General features: G+C 40.0%; 1 protein-coding gene across 1 annotated transcript in view; it reads left to right on the forward strand.

Annotated features, from left to right (window-relative positions):
• PCLO (piccolo presynaptic cytomatrix protein) overlaps positions 1-19841 on the forward strand; it is a 554357-nt gene that overhangs the window by 498341 nt on the left and 36175 nt on the right. The window contains exons 22-23 of the mRNA XM_065409113.1: positions 4323-4464; positions 8592-8659. Of these exons, the coding sequence (XP_065265185.1) occupies positions 4323-4464; positions 8592-8659 (210 nt within the window). The remainder of the gene's footprint in view (positions 1-4322; positions 4465-8591; positions 8660-19841) is intronic.

Here is a 19841-nt window from a genome sequence, read left to right on the forward strand (position 1 = left end):
TCTTCAAAATCCAGATATAAACCTAAACTTGGGCTCACCATGTCTAATATTCAATTCCAGTAACAGAGTTGATGGGAAAGGAAATCAGTGTGGAAAAATGTAAAGTAGGGTAGAGTAAAGAATAGAAACGAAAAATACTGAATGCAAAATACACCCTAAAAGGACATTTTATTCCAAATGAGCACCAGGAAAGAAGTTTGGTGTTCACAGAGAATAGAACTCTGACACCTTCAAAATGTAAGTAAAATCCAGGAGATAAATTCAGCTATTGAGTACAAGTAGTCTTATGACAGCATTTAAGTACTTCATAAAGGAAAAATCAAAGCATAACTCCAAAACGGGGAATAACTGGCTAGGTGGTAATATGGCTGAAAAGGTTCTGGAGGGTTATAATGGATTATAAATTGAATGTGAGCCAACCATGTGATGCAGTTGCAAAAAAGTCTAATATCATTCTGGGATGTATTAGCAGGAATGTTGTATATAAGACAGAGGAGTTAATTGGCCCACTCTACTTGGCATTAACAAGGCCTCAGCTGGAGTATTATGTCCAGTTTTGGGTGCCAGCCTTTAGGAAAGATGTGAACAAGTTGGAGAGAGTTTAGAAGAGAGCTACAAAAATTACAAAAGAAAACCTGACCTATGAAGAAAGGTTAAAAAAACCTGGCATATTCAGACTTGAGAAAAGAAGACTGAGGAGGGAGGGAACTGATAGTATTCATGTACATTAAGACTGTTTTAAAGAGGATGGTGAGCAATTGTTCTTCATGCCCACTGAAGGTAGGATGAAAAGTAATGGGGATAATCTTCAGCAAGGGAGATTTAGGCTAGACATAAGGAAAAACTTTCTAACTATAAGGATAGTTAAGCACTGGAATAGGCTTCCAAGGGAGGTTGTGGAATCCCCATCACTGGAAGAAGAACTGATTAGTCAAACACCTATCAGAATGGTCTATGTGTTATTGGTCCTGCCTCAGCACAAGGGGGTGGACTAGATGACCTCTTAAAGTCTTTTCCAGCCCTACATTTCTATGATTCTAAGGTTAGGTGAGGTCTTGTTTGGAATGCTGTGCTGAATTCTGTATTCCTACTACTACCCATAAGGATATAGAGGAAGAAGAGGTCCACTGGAGGACAAATTTAGTGACTTCGGGACTCCAGGAACTAGTCTTTACAGAATAAACAAGGAAACTGGGAGACATATCATTCCCCTCTGTTTTAACCCTGGACAAGCTGAGATGTGCACTAATGACCCTAACTGGCAGGTAACTTCATAATGAAGGAGCAGCAACACCGTCCCTCTGCGCAGTCACCACTTTGGGTTTTTATGGGTTTTGTGGGGGCATGGCTGCTCAGATGTGATGGCATGAGGAGGGAGCCAGTCTGGGAAACAAGCAGGAAGAATTGGAAGTCCTGGCACAATCAAGGAACTATGATGTGATTGGAATAACAGAAACTTGGTGGGGCAATTCACATGACTGAAGCATTGTCATGGATGGATATAAACATGGAAGGACAGGTACGGGAGGAAAGGTGGAGGAGTTGCATTGTATGTAAGAGAGCGGTATGATTGCTCAGAGCTCCAGTATGAAACTCGAAAAAAGCCTGTTGAGAGTCTTTGGGTTAAATTTAGAGGAGAGAGCAACAAGGGTGATGTTGTGGTGGGCGTGTGCTATAGATCACCGGATCAGAAGGATGAGGTAGACAAGGCTTTCTATGGACAACTAAGTGAAGTTGCCAGATCACAGGCCCTGGTTCTAATGGGGGACTTCAATCACCCTGACATCTGCTGGGAGAGCAATACAGCAATACACAGATAACCCCGGAAGTTTTTGGAGAGTGTTGGGGACAACTTCCTGGTACAAGTGCTGGAGGAAACAACTAGGGACCATGCAGAAAAGGACCTGGGGATTACAATGGACAAGAAGCTGGATATGAATCAGCAGTGTGCCCTTGTTGCCAAGAAGGCCAACAGCATATTGGGCTGTATTAGTAGGAGCATTGCCAGCAGATCGAGGCAAGTGATTATTCCCCTCTATTCGGCACTGGTGAGGCCACACCTGTAGTATTGCATCAAGTTTTGGTCCCCCCTCCCCCCGCCCACAGAAAGGATGTGGACAAATTGGAGAGAGTCCAGCCGAGGGCAACGAAAATGATCAGGCACCTGGGGCACATGACCTACGAGGAGAGGCTGAGGGAACTGGGCTTATTTAGTCTGCAGAAGAGAAGAGTGAGGGGGGATTTGATAGCAGCCTTCAACTACCTGAAAGGGGGTTCCAAAAAGGATGAAGCTAGGCTGTTCTCAGTGGTTGCAGATGACAGAACAAGAAGCAATGGTCTCAAGTTGCAGTGGGGGAGGTCTAGGTTGGATATTAGGAAACACTATTTCACTAGGAGGGTGGTGAAGCACTGGAATGGGTTACCTAGGGAGGTGATGGAATCTCCATCCTTAGAGGTTTTTAAGGCCTGGCTTGACAAAACCCTGGCTGGGATGATTTAGTTGGGGTTGGTCCTGCTTTGAGCAGGGGATTGGACTCGATGACCTCCTGAGGTCTCTTCCAACCCTAATATTCTATGATTCTATGTGACATCATCCTATGACATACTTATCTGGAAACAATCACTGGGATTAGTGCTGATCCTGCAAACAGTCTCAGAAATTAGATTAAGGGTGGCTCTGGTTCACGCATGAGCAAGGAGGAATCCAGATTGCCAGAAGTAGGAGGCCATGGTGCACAGTGCGGGTCTTGTCCTGAGATTTCTTCAATTGCCCCACGGATCTCTGGAAATATATGCTTTTGGCAGGCCTTCTACTCCCTACACAATCCATTTCCCTGCTCACATGAATTGTCAGGAGTACCACAAGTGGCAGAGTTCTTAGTGTAATTTCACCTATCTGATGGGCTCTTCTTTGGCAGAGTATGTTATAGTGCTGTGTCTGTCTTCTCTGGAAAAACAGAGGCTTTGGTGGGTATCTCACTGAGGCAGGCATGGTTTGGAAAGTTACCTGCTAATCGTCTCTTAAGAGTGACTATAATTTAAGTGCAAAGTGTCATGAAATACATCTCAAAACCAACGGGGTCTTAAAGGAACCTAGGTAGTGTTCAAATAGCTGGACTGAGTGACTGAAAGCAGCCAATGGTAATAGAGTTTTAAAGAGTTACTTGATGGCTGAATTTACAAGGGAAGAATCATTGTGGGAATATGAACTGATGGTTAGGACAGACCAATGATTCATGATGCACTGTTTCCTTTTATCCCTATTTTCCAGTGTCAATTATTAATCCATTTTCAAAGTATATTTAGGGTGTCTTATTTAACTTCGGGTCACATTGCAAGGCAGTTTGCAGAAGCCTGCACCGGAAATAACACACACCAAGTCAAACTGAAATATCATTAACTTGGATGGGATATTATCTGGGTTCTGGGCTGTATTTGAAATTATTTGTTTTTAGATTTTTGGCACATTTCATGTATAAATACAATCCCTTTGTATTCTTTGTCTTCAAGCTTTAAAGCTGACCAAGATGACAGGAAAACTTTACTAAGTGAGAGCTTTTAGCACAAACGTTTCTATCCTCAGCATTATATCCATTCTATTAAAATAAGTGAAAAGTGCCATCCATAGCAATCTTTTCAAGAAAAAAAACCTATATTTATTTTTCCTGGGAAATTGTGTTATTCAACATGTGAACAGATATTGTTCATTGTTCTTTATTAAGTGTAATGTCACAGTGTGTTATCTGTATATATTTCTCAACTTGCCAAGGGCCAAATGCAGGAGAATTAATTAATTTTGAGTATCAAAAATAGTAAACCAAAATAAACCATCTAAAGCAAAAATAATTTCTTTAGAGTTGACATACAGTCACCACATGAAATTAACCTAATAAATAGAGGTTTAGCACCAGTTTACTAAATTGCTAAGGGCTGTGCTTAAAAACTCAAGGCATACAGTAAGATTACCAAAGATATTAATGAGCAGTTGAGAAATGTAATGGTACGATGTCTGAAGAGGAGGATGTTTCCATACACAATTTGTGTGGGACTAGATGGTGTATCGATGATACTTCCTTTGGATTCCCTGTACTGTATCAAAAGTCATCAAATGCAATGAAGGAATGTTTCATAAAGAGTAACAGGAAGGTCCATTGGGATTCTCATTGTAGGACTATCCTACTCACTTTGTCAAATGAATATGAAGTAAAGTAGAGCATAAAGTTGTTTGCAGCATGTAATTGTGATGAATAGCACTTTCTTAACATTGATTACATTTATATCTTACAAGCTTTTTTGTAACCCATTATTCCTGCTCTGTACAGCAAGGCCTACCAACCACCGACCTACAGAAAGCTCTGTCTCCACTGGCTCGTCAGCCAGTAGTTTTGGCAGCGGATATAGCATGGATAGCGAAGGAAGCAGCAGCACCACAGGGGAGAACAATCTGTTTCCTATTCCAAGAATGTAAGGCTTTTTCTTTAATACACTGTATTGTCCTGACAATACTATGTACAGCACTTTGAGGCCTCAGGCTTCCTCATATGTCATTTCTTCCCAAGACTTGTGTTACACAGTATAACAGCTAATAGCATTTAACCAGATAGGACTCTTGTCAGAGTCCGTAATTGCATTTTCCACTGTTGCACAATTATAAATGTTCAAGCCCACTATACCCATGATTCTACAGAACAAACTAATCTCTGCAATCCAGGAGCAACCTCATCCTCGTTCCTTTTTGTGCACATTTGTAGAGATGGGCTTGAGACACAAAGTGCTGATGGAGAGCAGAACTTCTGCCAAATTTGGGGATGTTCAATTTGCGTCTTTAATTTGGCCCCATTCTCGACACAGGTACTAACAGCAAAATTCAGATCCAAACCTCCCCAAAATTTAGGAATTTGAATTTGTATTTTTGGTTCGGCCCATGTCTGCATTATCATAGCAGTTTGAGGAAGACTTCTTCATCAAATCCCTTCTTTTGCCAATATAGGGGTATTCTCCACAGTCTGACAAGTTTCACCATCAGGAAGTTTATCCTTATTTTACAAGACTAAGCTTTATTATTATTAACCTTATCCATTACTTCTAGTTATACCCCTTGTATCATGCTAGATAATTTCTCTCCCCTTCTGATGTTAACACTCTTCAGGCGGAAATAGATCAATTGTTTTCAAAGTCTGTCTGGTCCATGAAACATTTGCTGATGGTCTTTGAAGAGCTAGCTGGTCACACCAGGCTGGCTATGCATATTGACCCTATTCGCTGCAGCACCTAATCCCACCACTGTGTGGTACTAAGAGTCGGTTAATGCTGCTAGGAAGAGTGCTGGCTATGGCTTGGCACCGTTTGGCCCTCTTCAGAGGGGAGTACAAAACATGGGGCTGTCTGAGACCTAACAGCAACATGACTCCCATTGCTAGAGAGGTGTGTAGATGCTGAGCACCTCACTTCAGTAGAGAAATTCTGATTTCCTCCAGCTCTGACTCTGACCCCATGTTTCTAAATCAGACCCACCCTTTGGCCAGCGCCAGTGCTATCAGCCCAACACTGGGCTGGAACCACACTAATGTCTAATGAACCTTTTCAAGGAAATCTTCCTTTCCTTGGCCTTTTCCCAGCACACTCTGGTCAGTTCTTGCTCTGCAATCCTGAAATCTGATGCACAAGAGATGAAAGCAACTTTTTTTAAAGGTTCTTGACTTTATAAACAAAACCAATTTGTTCTCTAGGGTTTGTGACATTCCAAAGTGCTCATCCCTTATTGAAATGTAGTGGAATGGCAAATGACTGTAACTTATTAGATGCTAACAAGGAAAAGAGCTCTCAATCTTACTTTTAAGTTTCCCCTTCAGCAGCTTAGGGGAAGGGGGAAATGAGCTCAGGCAGTTAAGTTCCATCTGATTAATTTTTTATTGAATCTTTCACTCAACCTTGCTGTAGATTAAAACAAATTGTACTTCAGGGGAACAAAAATTATTTTTAATTGTATTTTACAACCCAGATGCATAATTAGTTTATAATGATTCCTAAAGATAAAATACAAGTCCATGGCATGTTAGGGAAGCCTGAGTTTTAAACCACTCTTATTTTGGGCCTAGTGCTGCTGGCCATTTGAATATCTAGCTAAGAAAAAAAAAAATTAAAAAGTGATACTATGGGGATTATTTGATGAGGTAGCTAATTAGAAGCATGTCATTGCAGATGTTAGACATTGTTAAAAATCTCAAGGGAAATTAATGATTATATAACAATAGAAGAAAGCATTTTATAAAATCACTGCATTTGGTGGGTCATTTTTTTGCATCTCTCATTATTAAAATGCCAGCGCTTGTATGAAACTTCTGAAAATTACCAATGTCACTCAGACCAAACCCTGCTGGAGAATAGGGGCCAGATTCTTCATTGCCCAATCCATTGTGTAGACTTTTACCCCAGTGCAAAGAGGCGGGTGTGAAATGCTACTAAACTAGAATGGTAAATGACTACACAATTTGCAGGGAATCTGACCCTGGGTACTAATAATTCTCTACAGCATATTTGCCATACTTCGTAATAAAGTTCATCCCGAAAAAAGAAATACTTTGCTAGGCAATTAAACTGAATTCAAAATTCTGTTTAGTATTTACTTTTTCCCCATCAGATTTTTTTTATTTTATCACAGAGAAGGACCACTTCCTTCTGCAATGTGAAACTTAAGAGCCTGATCCTCAGCTGGTGTAGCTCAACACTGCTCCATTTGACTACAATGGAACAATTCCGATTTACACCAGTTGAGGATCTGGCACTACATCTCTATCACGGTATATTGTAAGGTCATCCATTGTAAATTGGAAGAGTCAATTCAAAATTGCAAAGTTTATTTTCTGGAGGATTGTAATTATGCCTCAAAGCATGTTGTGACTTGCTAGAATAGTTAAAGAGTAAGCTGAAATAAACAACACAGGACCAGATACTGATCTCTGTTACACTGATCTCTGTAACATAGATAAAAACCTGCCCATATTAACCAAATGAATAGAAAAAATAACTCTTCTTCTAAATCAAAGGAATTTTATCACACTGGGTAGCTGTCAAGATCAGACATAATAGATGAGATCAGAGTTATAGTGTCTCAATGATGAGTTGTTTATCATGCTCAATGAGTATGAAAGAGCCTTCCCATCCCAACCTGAATTGTAGTATCACAACAGTTATTAAAGAAATACTGTGATTGAGCAAAAACTTGTCTTACTGTACAAATCATAGTAATCTAATTCAAATATCTTGCTGAGGATGCCTCTTATGGTATAAGAGCACTGACTCATGAATGATGTGACCAAAAACATAAAGAGACAAAGTGGGTGAGATAATATTTTTTACTGGACCCACTTCTGTTAGTGAGACGAGTTTTTGAGCTTACACAGAGCTCTTCTGCAGGTCTGGGAAATATAGCTAAATACAAAGCGAACCAGATTGTTCAGCATAAGTAGTTAATATATATCGTAAAGGCCCATGCAAGGTGAAGAGGCCCATTAACGCTTCGCCAGTCATAGTGGGGGAAAGAGGAGAGGGAAGCTGGGGAAGAGGGGGGTTGTGTGTTATAGATTATTGTAATAGACCATAAATCCAGTATTTTTATTAAGTCCATGATTTTTTGTGTCTAACAACATTATGAATTTAAGCTCCCAGGCTCATCTTTTGAAGGTGTTGTGCAGGTTTCCTTTCAGGATGAGGACTGAGAGGTCGATATGAAGTGATCATTTTGTGAAAAGTGTGCACTCATGGGTGATACTGTGTTTTTTTCTTTTATATTTCTCTGTGTGAGTTCATTGGAGAATGTAGTGATAGTCTGGTTTCACCTACATAGTTGTTATTGGGCATTTTTTCCCTCCTTTCTTCCCTATGACTGGAGAGCTGTTAATGGGCTACTTCACCTTTAATGGTCCCTTGAAATATATGTTAACTACTTATGCTAAACAATCTGTTCCACCCTGTATTTAGCTGTGGCACTCAGTACATTTCCCAGACCCGAAGAAGAGCTCTGTGTAAACTTGAAAGCTTCTTTCGCTCTCCAACAGAAGTTGGTCCAATAAAAGATATTACCTCACCCACCTTGTCTCCCTAATATCCTGCTAGTAACGTGGCTGCAACAACACTGCATCCGGTCAAGAGCTGTGATATATTACATGGGATAATGCTTGTGTAACTAAGATCAGTTTCTGGACCTGTGTTATTTATTTCACCTTTCCCCTTAACCATAAGAGACCGATTGGGAGAGTAGAATTTGATCAAGTAACAAGCTTTCCAAAGATGTGATTACAAGCTTCTGCAAAAAAGAATTTAGCATCTCTGAAGTCTCTTCCAGTTGACAAAGGGAGACTTGCTGTTTACAGAAACAAGAAATTCTGCATGTCCAATCACATTCTCTGCAAAGTTATTGCTTTTCCTGTTATTTATGAAAAATATTTGGCACCTTGAGGGATGTCAGGAAGTGATTGTTTCTTTTCTTTTTGGACTGTACCAATGCCCTTTCTGTTTGAGGATTTCTTTTGTGCTTTGGTATCTTCTGTTCAAGGCTTCATTGACCGTTACAAAACTGCTTTTTTCAACAGAGGGAAGATGAGCCAGAATGGACAAGAATCAGTAAAGCAGTCAGGAGTGGGATTAACCGATGCAGAAGGTAAAATGAAATACAAACAACATTACAAAGAGGTGCCTGACAGTTTATACAAAAGAATAATTATTCTTTCAACTTTTCACGTTATGAAGTATTAGCTGAATCTGTGTTTGTATTACAGTCTTAAGGCCTGACTCTGAGGGTCCTTGCTACACCCTAGCAATGTCAAAGGGCTTTAGTGTAAATGAGAATCAGATCTTAGCTGTTTATTTAAGGTCATTAAATAGCCATCTTGCAATGAATAACAATTCTCACACAGCAGTTCTCATTGCTTTTCATGCTACTGGAGTAAAAATAAATGCTTAATGTAGTCTATGGAACTGATTCCATGCCCCCACTGAATTCAATAGAAAGACTTCACTGGGCACTGGATCAGGCTCTTCTTAGTACATTTCATGCTACTAAATATAGGAAACATAATATGAGATGGCTCCATCCAACATTAAGTTAAAATAAAGGGACTATCTTAACCTCCAGGCTGACTGCTGGTCTTGTACCCAGATGAAGCTCCTTGAGAATATTGGTTTGATGGGGAAGATCTTGGATTTTTTTATTTAAATCTATGAGGAAAGTTAATGTCCATGACAATGAGGACCATATGCCTATCAGTGCCTGTGAGGTTCCCCACACAGCTGTCCCAAAGTTGCTCAGGCCACAAATATAACACCCCCACTATTCCTGCATGGGCATCTCTTCCCCAAATACCGACAGTAATCTCTAAAATGGGTCATGCTTTTGTGATGTACACCAATAGAATGAACTATCAAAGAACAGTGTTGGTGGGAATTGGCATGATATAGACAATGTCCATAAAATGGGGCGGGGGGAAATTAGAATTAGAGCTGGTTGGAAAATGGTGTTTTTCTATGGAGAAATCATATTTTTGGTGAAAAATCAAAATCCCAAATATTTCGTCCAAAAACATATATTGCAGTTTTGAAATGCTGCTGCAGTGCTTTATAGGAATTGTAGTTTGGATGTATCATGTTCCCATTCTCCTCTCTAGGCCAGGCTCCTTGGTCAGACTACATGATACATCAACATCTCCCTTCTGGGTGAAAAGAGAAGTTGCAACCATCATGGCAGTCATAGTGCATCATGGGACATGACGTCTAGTTGGGGAGCTTGTCCTCTGTAGGAGAATGGGAGCAGAAAGTTTCTGTGGAAAAAAATTTAAGTCAAAGCCCCAATTTTTCATTGTAAGACAGTTTCAATGGAAAATTTTTGACCAGCCCTAACTAGAGTGAGTCCATGAAACTCATTTTCACTTGTGAGTATTAAGTCCCTACTTGAATCTGGGCCTGAAAGATTAGTACCCTGATCCCAGGTGCCACCTAAGATAAACACCAAAATCAGGAATGTTCACGGAAACAGCTTGTGTTTCAGTGTGTTATGCACATTTTTTATTTTCTAAACAATATTTTTAGAAGTGATTATATTAATATGATTGTAACTGGTGCTGCACAGCCTGGTAGGCTATTCTGTCAAGAGATTCCCACGCAAAAGATGTTTGCCCTTAAGACATTGAAGCTTTCCATTTTTTAATTCTTGCATTGTTGGTTTTTAGTCATCCTGTGCACTGTTTCCACTCTATGTGGTGACTAAAACTCAGAATCTGACTCTCCTCTCACTTACACTAGACTAAGGCTGTGTCTACATTATGGACCTTACAGCGACACAGCTGTATCGCTGCAGCTGCACCGTCATAAGGTTTCCTATGTAGCCATTCTATGCCGATGGAAGAGAGCTCTCCCTCTGGCATAATAAAACTACCCCCAGTGAGTGGCAAAAGCTCCCGCCAACATAGCGCTGTCCACACTGGCACTTTTGTTTGTGAAATTTATGTCATCCTTGACCAACAAAAGTTTTGCTGACAAAAGTGCTAGTGTAGATAAAGCCTCAGTATAGCCAATAGAGTTACACTAGGTGTGAGAGAAGAATCAGGTCCTTAGATGGCGCTGGAACCAATCTGATGAGTTCTCGTTACTAGTACTCAGAGTAGTTCAGCAGTCTGGTTCAACAGCTCCAAAGGCAGCTGTATCAAAATCGGCATGTCACATGTCACAAATGTCTTTAAACAAATGTAGGGATTCAGGGCAGGTCTACACAGGGCCGCCGAGAGCAGGTTCGGGCCCCGGTGAAAAAATTTTTTCGGGCCCCCTGGCAAGGGCGGACCGGCTAAATAGCCGGGGAAACCAGGCCCCCTTCCGGACCACCGGGCCCCAGTAATTTGTACCGGCTTCCCCCCCCTCTCGTCGGCCCTGGGTCTACACTACAGCGGGAATCGATGCTCTGAGATTGATCCACCTGCGGTCGATTTAGCGGGTCTAGTAAAGACCCACCAAATCAACTGCAGATCGCTCTCCAGTCAACCCCAGTACTCTACCCCCGATGAGAAGAGTAAGGTAAGTCGACAGGAGATTTTCTCCCGTCAACCCCCTGCGGTAACTCAACCTAAGGTATGTCAACTCTTGCTACGTTATTCATGCGTAGGTAGCGTAGGTCGACTTACCGCGGCAGCATATACATAGCCTTAGACTGAGAAAAGTGGTCTCATGTTTGGACAAGACAGACAGGAAACCCCTCCTCCTACCCCCCCCCCCCCACCCTCTATAAGGTTCAAGTCACAGATGGGATGCAGAGTATTAAAAAAAATACAGAGATGGGAGGAATAGGTTGCAAGGCTCCTCTCCAATTTTGCACAATCTTTGTAGGTAATTAAGATGTGCAAGTATGTGATTATTTACAAATCTGTACTTAGATGCCTAAATGACCAAAATTAAAGGTGTGTATATCGCTTTACAGGAAAATGTGGGCAGTTATCCACACCTCTAATTTTGCAGACAAAGAGAAAAAGAAGAGAAGAAACATTAAGATTAAAATGTTATCCTTAACATCCATAGCAGTAGAAGGGTTATAAGTATAATTCTAATAAATATGATTCCCTAAATTATACTTAAGGTGAGTTTGATTTATTTTACCTTCACGGAATTAATGATGCCTTTGTGTGAGCTCAGTGAACCAAAGTACAATATAGGACAGGAATCAGATAAATAGTAAAGCTATGTACATTTGGGCTCACCTGAGATAGTCCCTCCTTCACATTGAATTCACATTCTATGTTTATATACAGTAACAGATGCCTTGAAACAAACCCTCAGGTCTTTACATCCTTTACCTTTAGAATGTTTGAAATCTAGATCCAGATTTTGATCCAAATTTTGTGACTTAGATCTGTTTCTAATATCCAATAATACCAATTCTCTGAAGCAGTGCTTAATTAGTGCCTGGGCTGAGCCACATTACCTCTAGGCTTGGCTATTCATAGCCCCAGCAACTCTGGGCTTGCCATGTCAGTTAAGAAAGTAAAAATAACTGCTTGAGCCCTGGCACCTCTTTCATTACAAATTAAGCACGGCTCAGAAGGAAACAACCATTTAAAATAGACTAAGTTGTCATTCATAAATGTCTATGTTCATCTTGCTCGCTCTCTCTCTATTTAAATTTCATCCAATAAAAATATTAGGAAGGAAACACAGGACTTTAATAGAAAATTATCTATGGATATCTTACATAATGGGTGATGTGTATTTTAATACATGTGCATATAAAAATAATCAGTACTAGATGATAGTGGACTTGCTTAAATTTTTACTAGTGTCTGCATAGAATACAGTTTGATATTTGGTACAGGAGATCTAGACTTTAAAGAGGAACAACTGTAGCTTAGGGAGCAGGATATAAAAAAGCTGGTGGAGCAACACATTGAATAGGTTTTTTCTCCGACACATTTGTGAATTCCCCTAAAGTAAATAGGCAGCAAGAATACACTTATGGCACTGTAGCAGTCTCAGGGGACTAGATTCTGTGCTACACCTCCTGAGAGACACAACCCGAAGATAAGAGGAGGAGCCAAAGATAGCTTTAGCCACCTTTGCACCACTTGATTTCCAGGCTGCCATAGAGAACAAAACAGTCACCGGCATAAGTCAGGGCAGGCCTGGGAGCTGCTGTAACTCATGACAGTCTGTCCTGAGTTGTCTATGGGGTCTGTGGCATTTCAGAATCCTTGTAGCACTGAGTACTATGACCACACCCCTTATGGCCGGACTTGTGAGAAGAGGCAGTATAGAGGTGTTTAAGTTGGCACTAAGCCGATCCTGCACTGGGAGCATTCTCTGTTGGCTCTTTGCCACTCATAATGAACTAAGCAGCTGCTTTTATTTGTCGGGGTAAATTGAAACGAATGTGTACATTCTCTCCTCAGAAGAGCCCACTAATTCATTGGAGAGGAGTTGAGGAAGCAGACTTCGGACATCAACTGATAGTGTGAAAAGGAGGGAACTTACGTTAGAGCTAACGGTGTTTTGTTACCATGAATCAAAGATTTGATAATGATTAAACTGTCATGTAATGGTCCATGCAGGCAAAGATCTTGGTAGCCCTTTAAGTGGTAATATTTCACAAACATATTTTTGGCCCACATTTTCTTCAGGGTCTTATACTTTTCTTCAGCATTAGCCATGCATACCGTCTTGCTCCACCTCATTTTTTTGTCTTGAGCAAACCTATTTATTATGTCTGAGGCTGGAAAATTCCACTCTCCTTTCAGCTTTTCTCTTGCTTGGTGTTCATCTATAGAGGCAACACAAGAGTTTCATCTCGATGCCAATGGGTTATTGTGATTCTGAAAAGTGTTATCTCCCCTGGGAGTTTGGAAATAGCCAGATTCATTGTGTAAATACTGAATTGTTCGGTATATGTAAGGAGATGAGAGAGGGAGAGGGAGAATGCATAACCCTTCTTACTAACAAGAATAATTCCCAATTATCCCATGTGTCCTGAATTAAGGTTGTGTTTATTTTAGTTTAACAGAACTTTATATATTGTTTGCTACAACCGAATCCCAGCTCGGCTCCATATCTCTCTAGTAGCACATTGACTGACAACACACTCAGCCAGTGAAACACCAAACCCGTTCATCAGAAAGCTCACTGGCCAATTATGAATCTATGAGTCTATGCTGTGACAGCTGATTCCAGCAGTTTCAAAAATTTACCTCTTATAAATTGACTCTGTAAAGCCCAGTCTGTATGGAACTCCTTTTGATGGTAATGTGAGTTCAATATATAAAGCACTTTCAGAAGAAGGTCCAGCGGCAGAGAGCTTAAGCTACAGCTGGAGTTCTGTCTAACTTCTCCACGGCAGTTTTAGACTAGTATTCACAACTATCTAGGCTATTAGCAACAGCTATTATGAGCTTCTCTGACAGTGATATACTTGCACTATTTGCTGCCTTCCAAAATGTCTCAAGCATCACAGACAGGTATGTCAAACCATTACTAATGCAGTTTTTTTTTCTTTAAATTATGGTCTGGTCTTGCAAGTATTTTTCTTTAATCAATAGAAGCTTATAGTTACTTCCATATAACAATTGATTTGACCATAATGGATATTGATCCAAGACTTTAAAGAGAAAACGAGCCAACCAGAAGTGTTACCAACGCTATCTAGGTGTGATTGAATGGATATTTTTAGTTTTTAAATTCATCTCCAGGAATGCAGTGCAAGAGAAAATTGCCAAACCCTCTTGAGATCTTGCTTCAAGAGCCCTATGAGTCAAGAGACAGTGTTCATTTTAATAGTAGCAGGCTATGTGCTTATGGGCTTATTGTGGACTTACTTACACTGAGTCAATGGGACTATTTGTGGAATAAAACACTACTCCAAGTGAGTAAAGATGGCAGAATTTGGTGCTTAATCAGCAAGAGATCTATATATGAAATGAGGCACTGCCTGTTTTCTGCAGTAAAGGCTTTTTTATTTTTTTTATTTTTAAAAAAAGCTGCTATGCCTAGAATTTTTCAGCCTTCCGTGTTTTTTTTTAAAACTGCCTTTTGATATAAAATCCCTATCATGCTTTGTGTCATCAAGTCCTAACTCACATCTACCATCTAGGGCTCCCAACAGCATAAGATTAATCAATGCCAGAAATATTTAAAAGAGAAAATATCAGCAAGGATGATCTCTGGCACTGAAAAATTGCTTTAGTGCTGGAAGAAGGTGGCATAGAGGAATAGAAAATAAGCAGGGAAAGTGCTGCAGTTTGTGTTGACTGATGTAGCGCTCCTCCTTTGCTTTCTGAAATTCTGCTTTTCATTACACAAGTTAAAGGTATCAGATATATTTTTAAATAATGGATGATTTAGAGGAAATGTTATTAGAGTACAGGACTAGGTTCTAGGAAGTCTAAGATGCACTGCTGAATGTCATTTTATGGCTATGTGGACTTGAGCCAGTTCCTTATCCACTAAGTTTGACCAAATTTTTTCAATAAAAATTGTTTGTCAGTGAAAACTCCAGTTTTCAACTAAATGAAAAATTTCATTTCTGCTTTCTGTGGGAAATTTTTTTTTAATCTAAAAAGAATGCCTCAAATATTCAGTCAAAAACCAAAATACTTTGATTTGGATATGCTGCCAGAGTGCCTCCTGGGAGTTGTAGTTCAGTTGCCTCATGTTCCCATTCTGCTCCATTGGCCTGGCTCCCCACCTGGACTACATCTCCCATGATGCACCATGGCATGGGATATCCATGATGCATGACTCCATGAGAGGAGACTATGATGAATTGTGGGAGAAAAAGTTGTACTGGGCTACTACTAATGCATTCTATGGATGTCTTTCTCCATTCACGAATGGCTTGCTATATATTTCTTCTTTGTTTTCTGCAGCCATTTTAATAGAGTTAGCAATTTTAACTGGTGATTTGGCTTTGCCATTTGATTGGCTATGGCATGATGTGGTATGACTAATTTGATTGGCAATGGTACAGATGTAATATTCAAATTCTGAGATAAATTCCTAAACTCACAGCAAGTAAACTGGAGTTCATTGTCTGAAACTACAGATTCTGGGATACCATTCATGCTGAAATGTTTAATAGCTTTCTTTGTGCTGATCACTGAAGTAGTGTCTGACAGTTCGTGTAGTTTCTAGAAGTCTGAATACTAGTCTACCACAATGAGTTAGTTTGTGTGGTTTGCAATGAAAAAAATCCATTCCTACTTTGCTTTAAGGTCTCTTAAGAACACTGTCTATTTTAATTGTCTTTTTGCTGCTTGACCTGCATTGCCCCACATGCTCATCAGGTCTCTGATACCCTTGGTCATTTTTGGCCAGTATACAGTGTTTGTTGTTTACAGGATCACTCTGGTGTATTCCTGAGTTTCTATTCTCAATGATCCAGTTATTATGATTCTACTGCCTTTATATAGGATGCTATATTGGACTCTCAGCTCATCTTGATAGTTTCAGTATTCCTGGGAGGCAGGTGGGGCTTCTCCCTTGGTGTCTGGCCATCCTGACAGAATGACAGATGCGAGCACTTGTAAATCTTGTCCTGTATAGTTTGTTGTTTTTTTCTTTCTTATGCAGTAATTTTAGTTTCTGATTTCATGTACCTGCAGCCGCCGCCTCACTTCTGACACCATGTTTAATAGTCAAGCATTAAAAGGGAGAGAGACAAGACAGTGTAACATTCAACCTTTATTCCATCCTCCATATACACTCTGCTCCCTCATCAAGAACTTCCTGAATGTAGAGTTCTCTAAGAGTCTAGACTTCATCATACTACATTTCCGTCTATTGGGAAGCTATTTATCGTAACAAATGGAATTTATACTAAGGGTGAATTTGGACTAGAGGGCTGAGACTATAAGGAGAGAGGAATCTGAACTATGTTGGAAAGAGATATAGTGGATCCAAAGTACCTGGAGAAAGAAGTCCTTGTAGCTACTTTCTGTGGGCCCCAATTGTGCAACCCTTCTTCATAATGGTTGGTACTTACTCACAGTAAGTCAACTGAGCTACTTGTGTTAGTAAGTGCTCATCAACATGACTAAATGTTACCCAGTGCGACCTGGAGAATAAAATGCTCAACTCATCCCTAAAGCCCATTTTGCTCAAAGTCAAGTTGAAGGAATTACACATTTTGAGTAAAGGTATATTAGTTTAACTCTGGGATTATGCTCCTCACTGACACCAAACCGAGTGTAGTTTAAAGGATGGGGAAGCAGGAAATGACATGCTAAAGAGAAATTTGCCTATTGAACATTCACACTGGTGAATGTGGATCTGAGTTTACAGACTATTGCCAAAGCTACTGTGAGGGAGTGTTTTATTTATCATTCATATAAATATATTGTTGTTGTGTTTTCCCAAATTGATCATGTGTTCCCTTTTCCCCTAATAAAGTTTTCCTTATTTCATACAGAAACTGAATATGTGCAAGTGGGGAAATAGTGCCTATTAAGGGTGCCCATGGAAGGTATTTAGTGATCCCAGAAATTCTGGGAGGGGCTCGAACTGGGGGTGTTCGTTAGTTTTGGCACCCTAGCTGTTTGAACCCAGCCCTTGTTATTGCCAATAGCACCTGGCCAGAAGGGTTACATTACTAATCCTATATATTCTAATAGCTCACTTTCTTTCCTATAAAAAATTACCATGATCAGAGTAGGTTAACTGCTTAGTGTCATGACAAGGCATTAATTTAGATTATCAAATGTGTTGTAGAGTATCATAAAGTTTAATAAGCAATAAAATAGTTAGAAATGGCAAGGTTAATATGAAGTGTTGCCAGTTAATGTTTGCCCATTATTCCAAAAGAAATTCAGTTAAGATTAAACTATAAAGTAAAATCATATGCTGAGGTTGCATGATTTCCATGCAAAAACATGCATTCCATGTGTGGACCGAAAAAGCCCAAAATATGAAACAATTGTAATGGGCCAGATCCTTTGTCTATATGGGGCCAGCTGGTGTAAATTCAACTCAATGGAGGTATGATTATATTACAGCAGCTTGTGCTATCTTTTCTTTGGTTAAAGTTTTATTACATTTGGTGAGTTATGCTAAATGATTAATTAAATAAAATACAGCTCTTTAAATCAAATCTAGGTCTTTTTATTTGGGAAACTGCTGTCTCTAGCAGAAAATGGAAAGAGTATCTGTATAAAGAGAACCAGTATTCCTTTTTCCTCTTTTAAAGATAAGATATCAGTAAGTATATTTTTAAAGTTACCGATAAACTACTTTTTGCAAGACCTTTTTCCCTTTCATTTGCAATACCAGATAGTTCTTTCTTTCTTGCTTGCTTTCTTGCTTTCTTTCTTCTATGTTGATCAAATATATACATTTTTAATTAACAAATTTAAATAACTTTAGGCCCAACTTCGATATCAGTAGATGCTGTGGTATGTCAGTGTGTCAGTTTACCCCTTTATGTAACTGAAATTAAACCTACTACTTCAAACAGTTGTCTAAACATAACTAGTGTTTCTGAAGGGTGAAATCCTGACCTCACTGAAATCAAGGGGATTTTTCACAGTTTCAGTAGGGTCACAAATTTCACCCAAAGGGCTTTGAGTATTCTCAATAACCCATTATTATGTTATGTATTATCATGTGTTTATTTGCATTTTGTTGGGGCAGTACCACCTTTCCACAATATGGGCAGTAAAAGAGAAATGGATTGTGGGCTAGCTTCTCTCCTCATGCCAGTGTAAACCAGAATTAACTCCACCTGAGGGCTGGTCTACACTGCTGGTCTACACTGCTATTAGCGTAGCTGAAGTCGAAGTACCTTAGTTCGACTTACCTGGCCGTCCTCACGGCAGCAAGTTGACCGCCGTGGCTCCCCCGTCGACTCTGCATACTCCTCCTGCCAAGGTGGAGTACGGGCGTCGATTCGAGGATTGATTTATCACGTCTAGAGGAGATGCGATAAATCGATCCCCGATAGATCAATTACTACCCGCGGCCTCAGGCAGTGGAGTTGCATCTGCCTAAAACTGGCATGAGAGGAAAATCAGGCCTGGAATGATTACCAAAGCGATGCTCTCAGATATTGTGACCAACACAGAACTATACACATAAAGTAACATTGGAGAAACCAGGAAAATTAAGTTAAAAACAGTTGGTCAATTGAGCAACTAAGTGGCTACAAATAATGCTGCAAGGGGGGAGATCTGGGTTATTGAACAACCAGGAGGTCAGACTCCATAGCATTTACAGTAACTGTTTTATTTCATGACCAGCATTTTTGTCTTGCCCTCTCTGTGATCTCTCACTCCCCACATTCTCATTGATTTGTGGGTTTCAGAGCTTCAGTGTACTGCACTTAAATAAGCAAGGTTCCTTTAGCTCCTAACAGTTGTTTATACAAATGCAAGAAATCCTCTGCAGCACATTCCCATTGGAATTCTGATCACCCATCTTGTCCGACAGAGTTCTCTGAGATATACCATGTACTGTGTAATTTCTCGCCCCTGGGCTGATTTCAGTTCTGTCATCACTAGTTCTCTTAGAATTCGAGTGAGAGCGAAATAAAGGGCAAGATTTATTAACAATTTGAACTGACCGTTTGTATAGTGCAGCGTGTTAGCAGCAGAAGCAAAGCCAACAATTCAAATTTAATTTAGGTAGCTGTAACCTCATAAACTTAGATTTGAGTTACGGACTCAACCTTGATTAACTAACTTCACAGGCCAATCCTTTGGGCTGAGTTATGTCATGTTCGGAATGTTCAGGCTCCTGGAATTAGATTGGCTCCAAGAAATCTATTTATATCTGGTGTTCCCTGTGCTATAAACAGTTCCCTGGTGTCGTGGGTTACAGTTAAAAAAAAAACACCTTGTTTTAAACAAGAAGAGCAGGGTTAAGATGAACTAGCCCAAGCTGTGAGTGTGGGATTCTCCATTCATCAAGAGCACATTTTAGTTCCATGATCTTTTGTAGTCTGCAGAGTAAATTTCAGTCTTGTGACTGCTGGGCAGTGGATTCCAGAGCTCTTCAGCCAAATTAGGTTCCACCCCTGGAATTTGTGTGTCACTGCTGGTCTCACTTGTTCTCCGACAAAACTCCCAGTGACTTTTCATTTGTGCTAATCCACATAGCTGCTCCAGAATATCTGTATATGTACGATGAGAAAGAGTTGTAAGGGGGTAGGTTGTAGTGGTTAGTGATTTCACTGGGAGTTTTGCTTGTGTAGGAAGTGAAGGATTTGGCCATTCATTCTTTCAGAGTTTGTATATCTAATTTGCTCAGACACTTTAATAATCCCTCTGCATAAAGAGGGCCTGATTTGGATTTTACACTGGTTTTATGCCAGTGTCAATCCATTAATT

Source organism: Emys orbicularis, chromosome 1 (assembly GCF_028017835.1).
Source record: "Emys orbicularis isolate rEmyOrb1 chromosome 1, rEmyOrb1.hap1, whole genome shotgun sequence".
Taxonomy (NCBI): Eukaryota; Metazoa; Chordata; order Testudines; family Emydidae; genus Emys; species Emys orbicularis.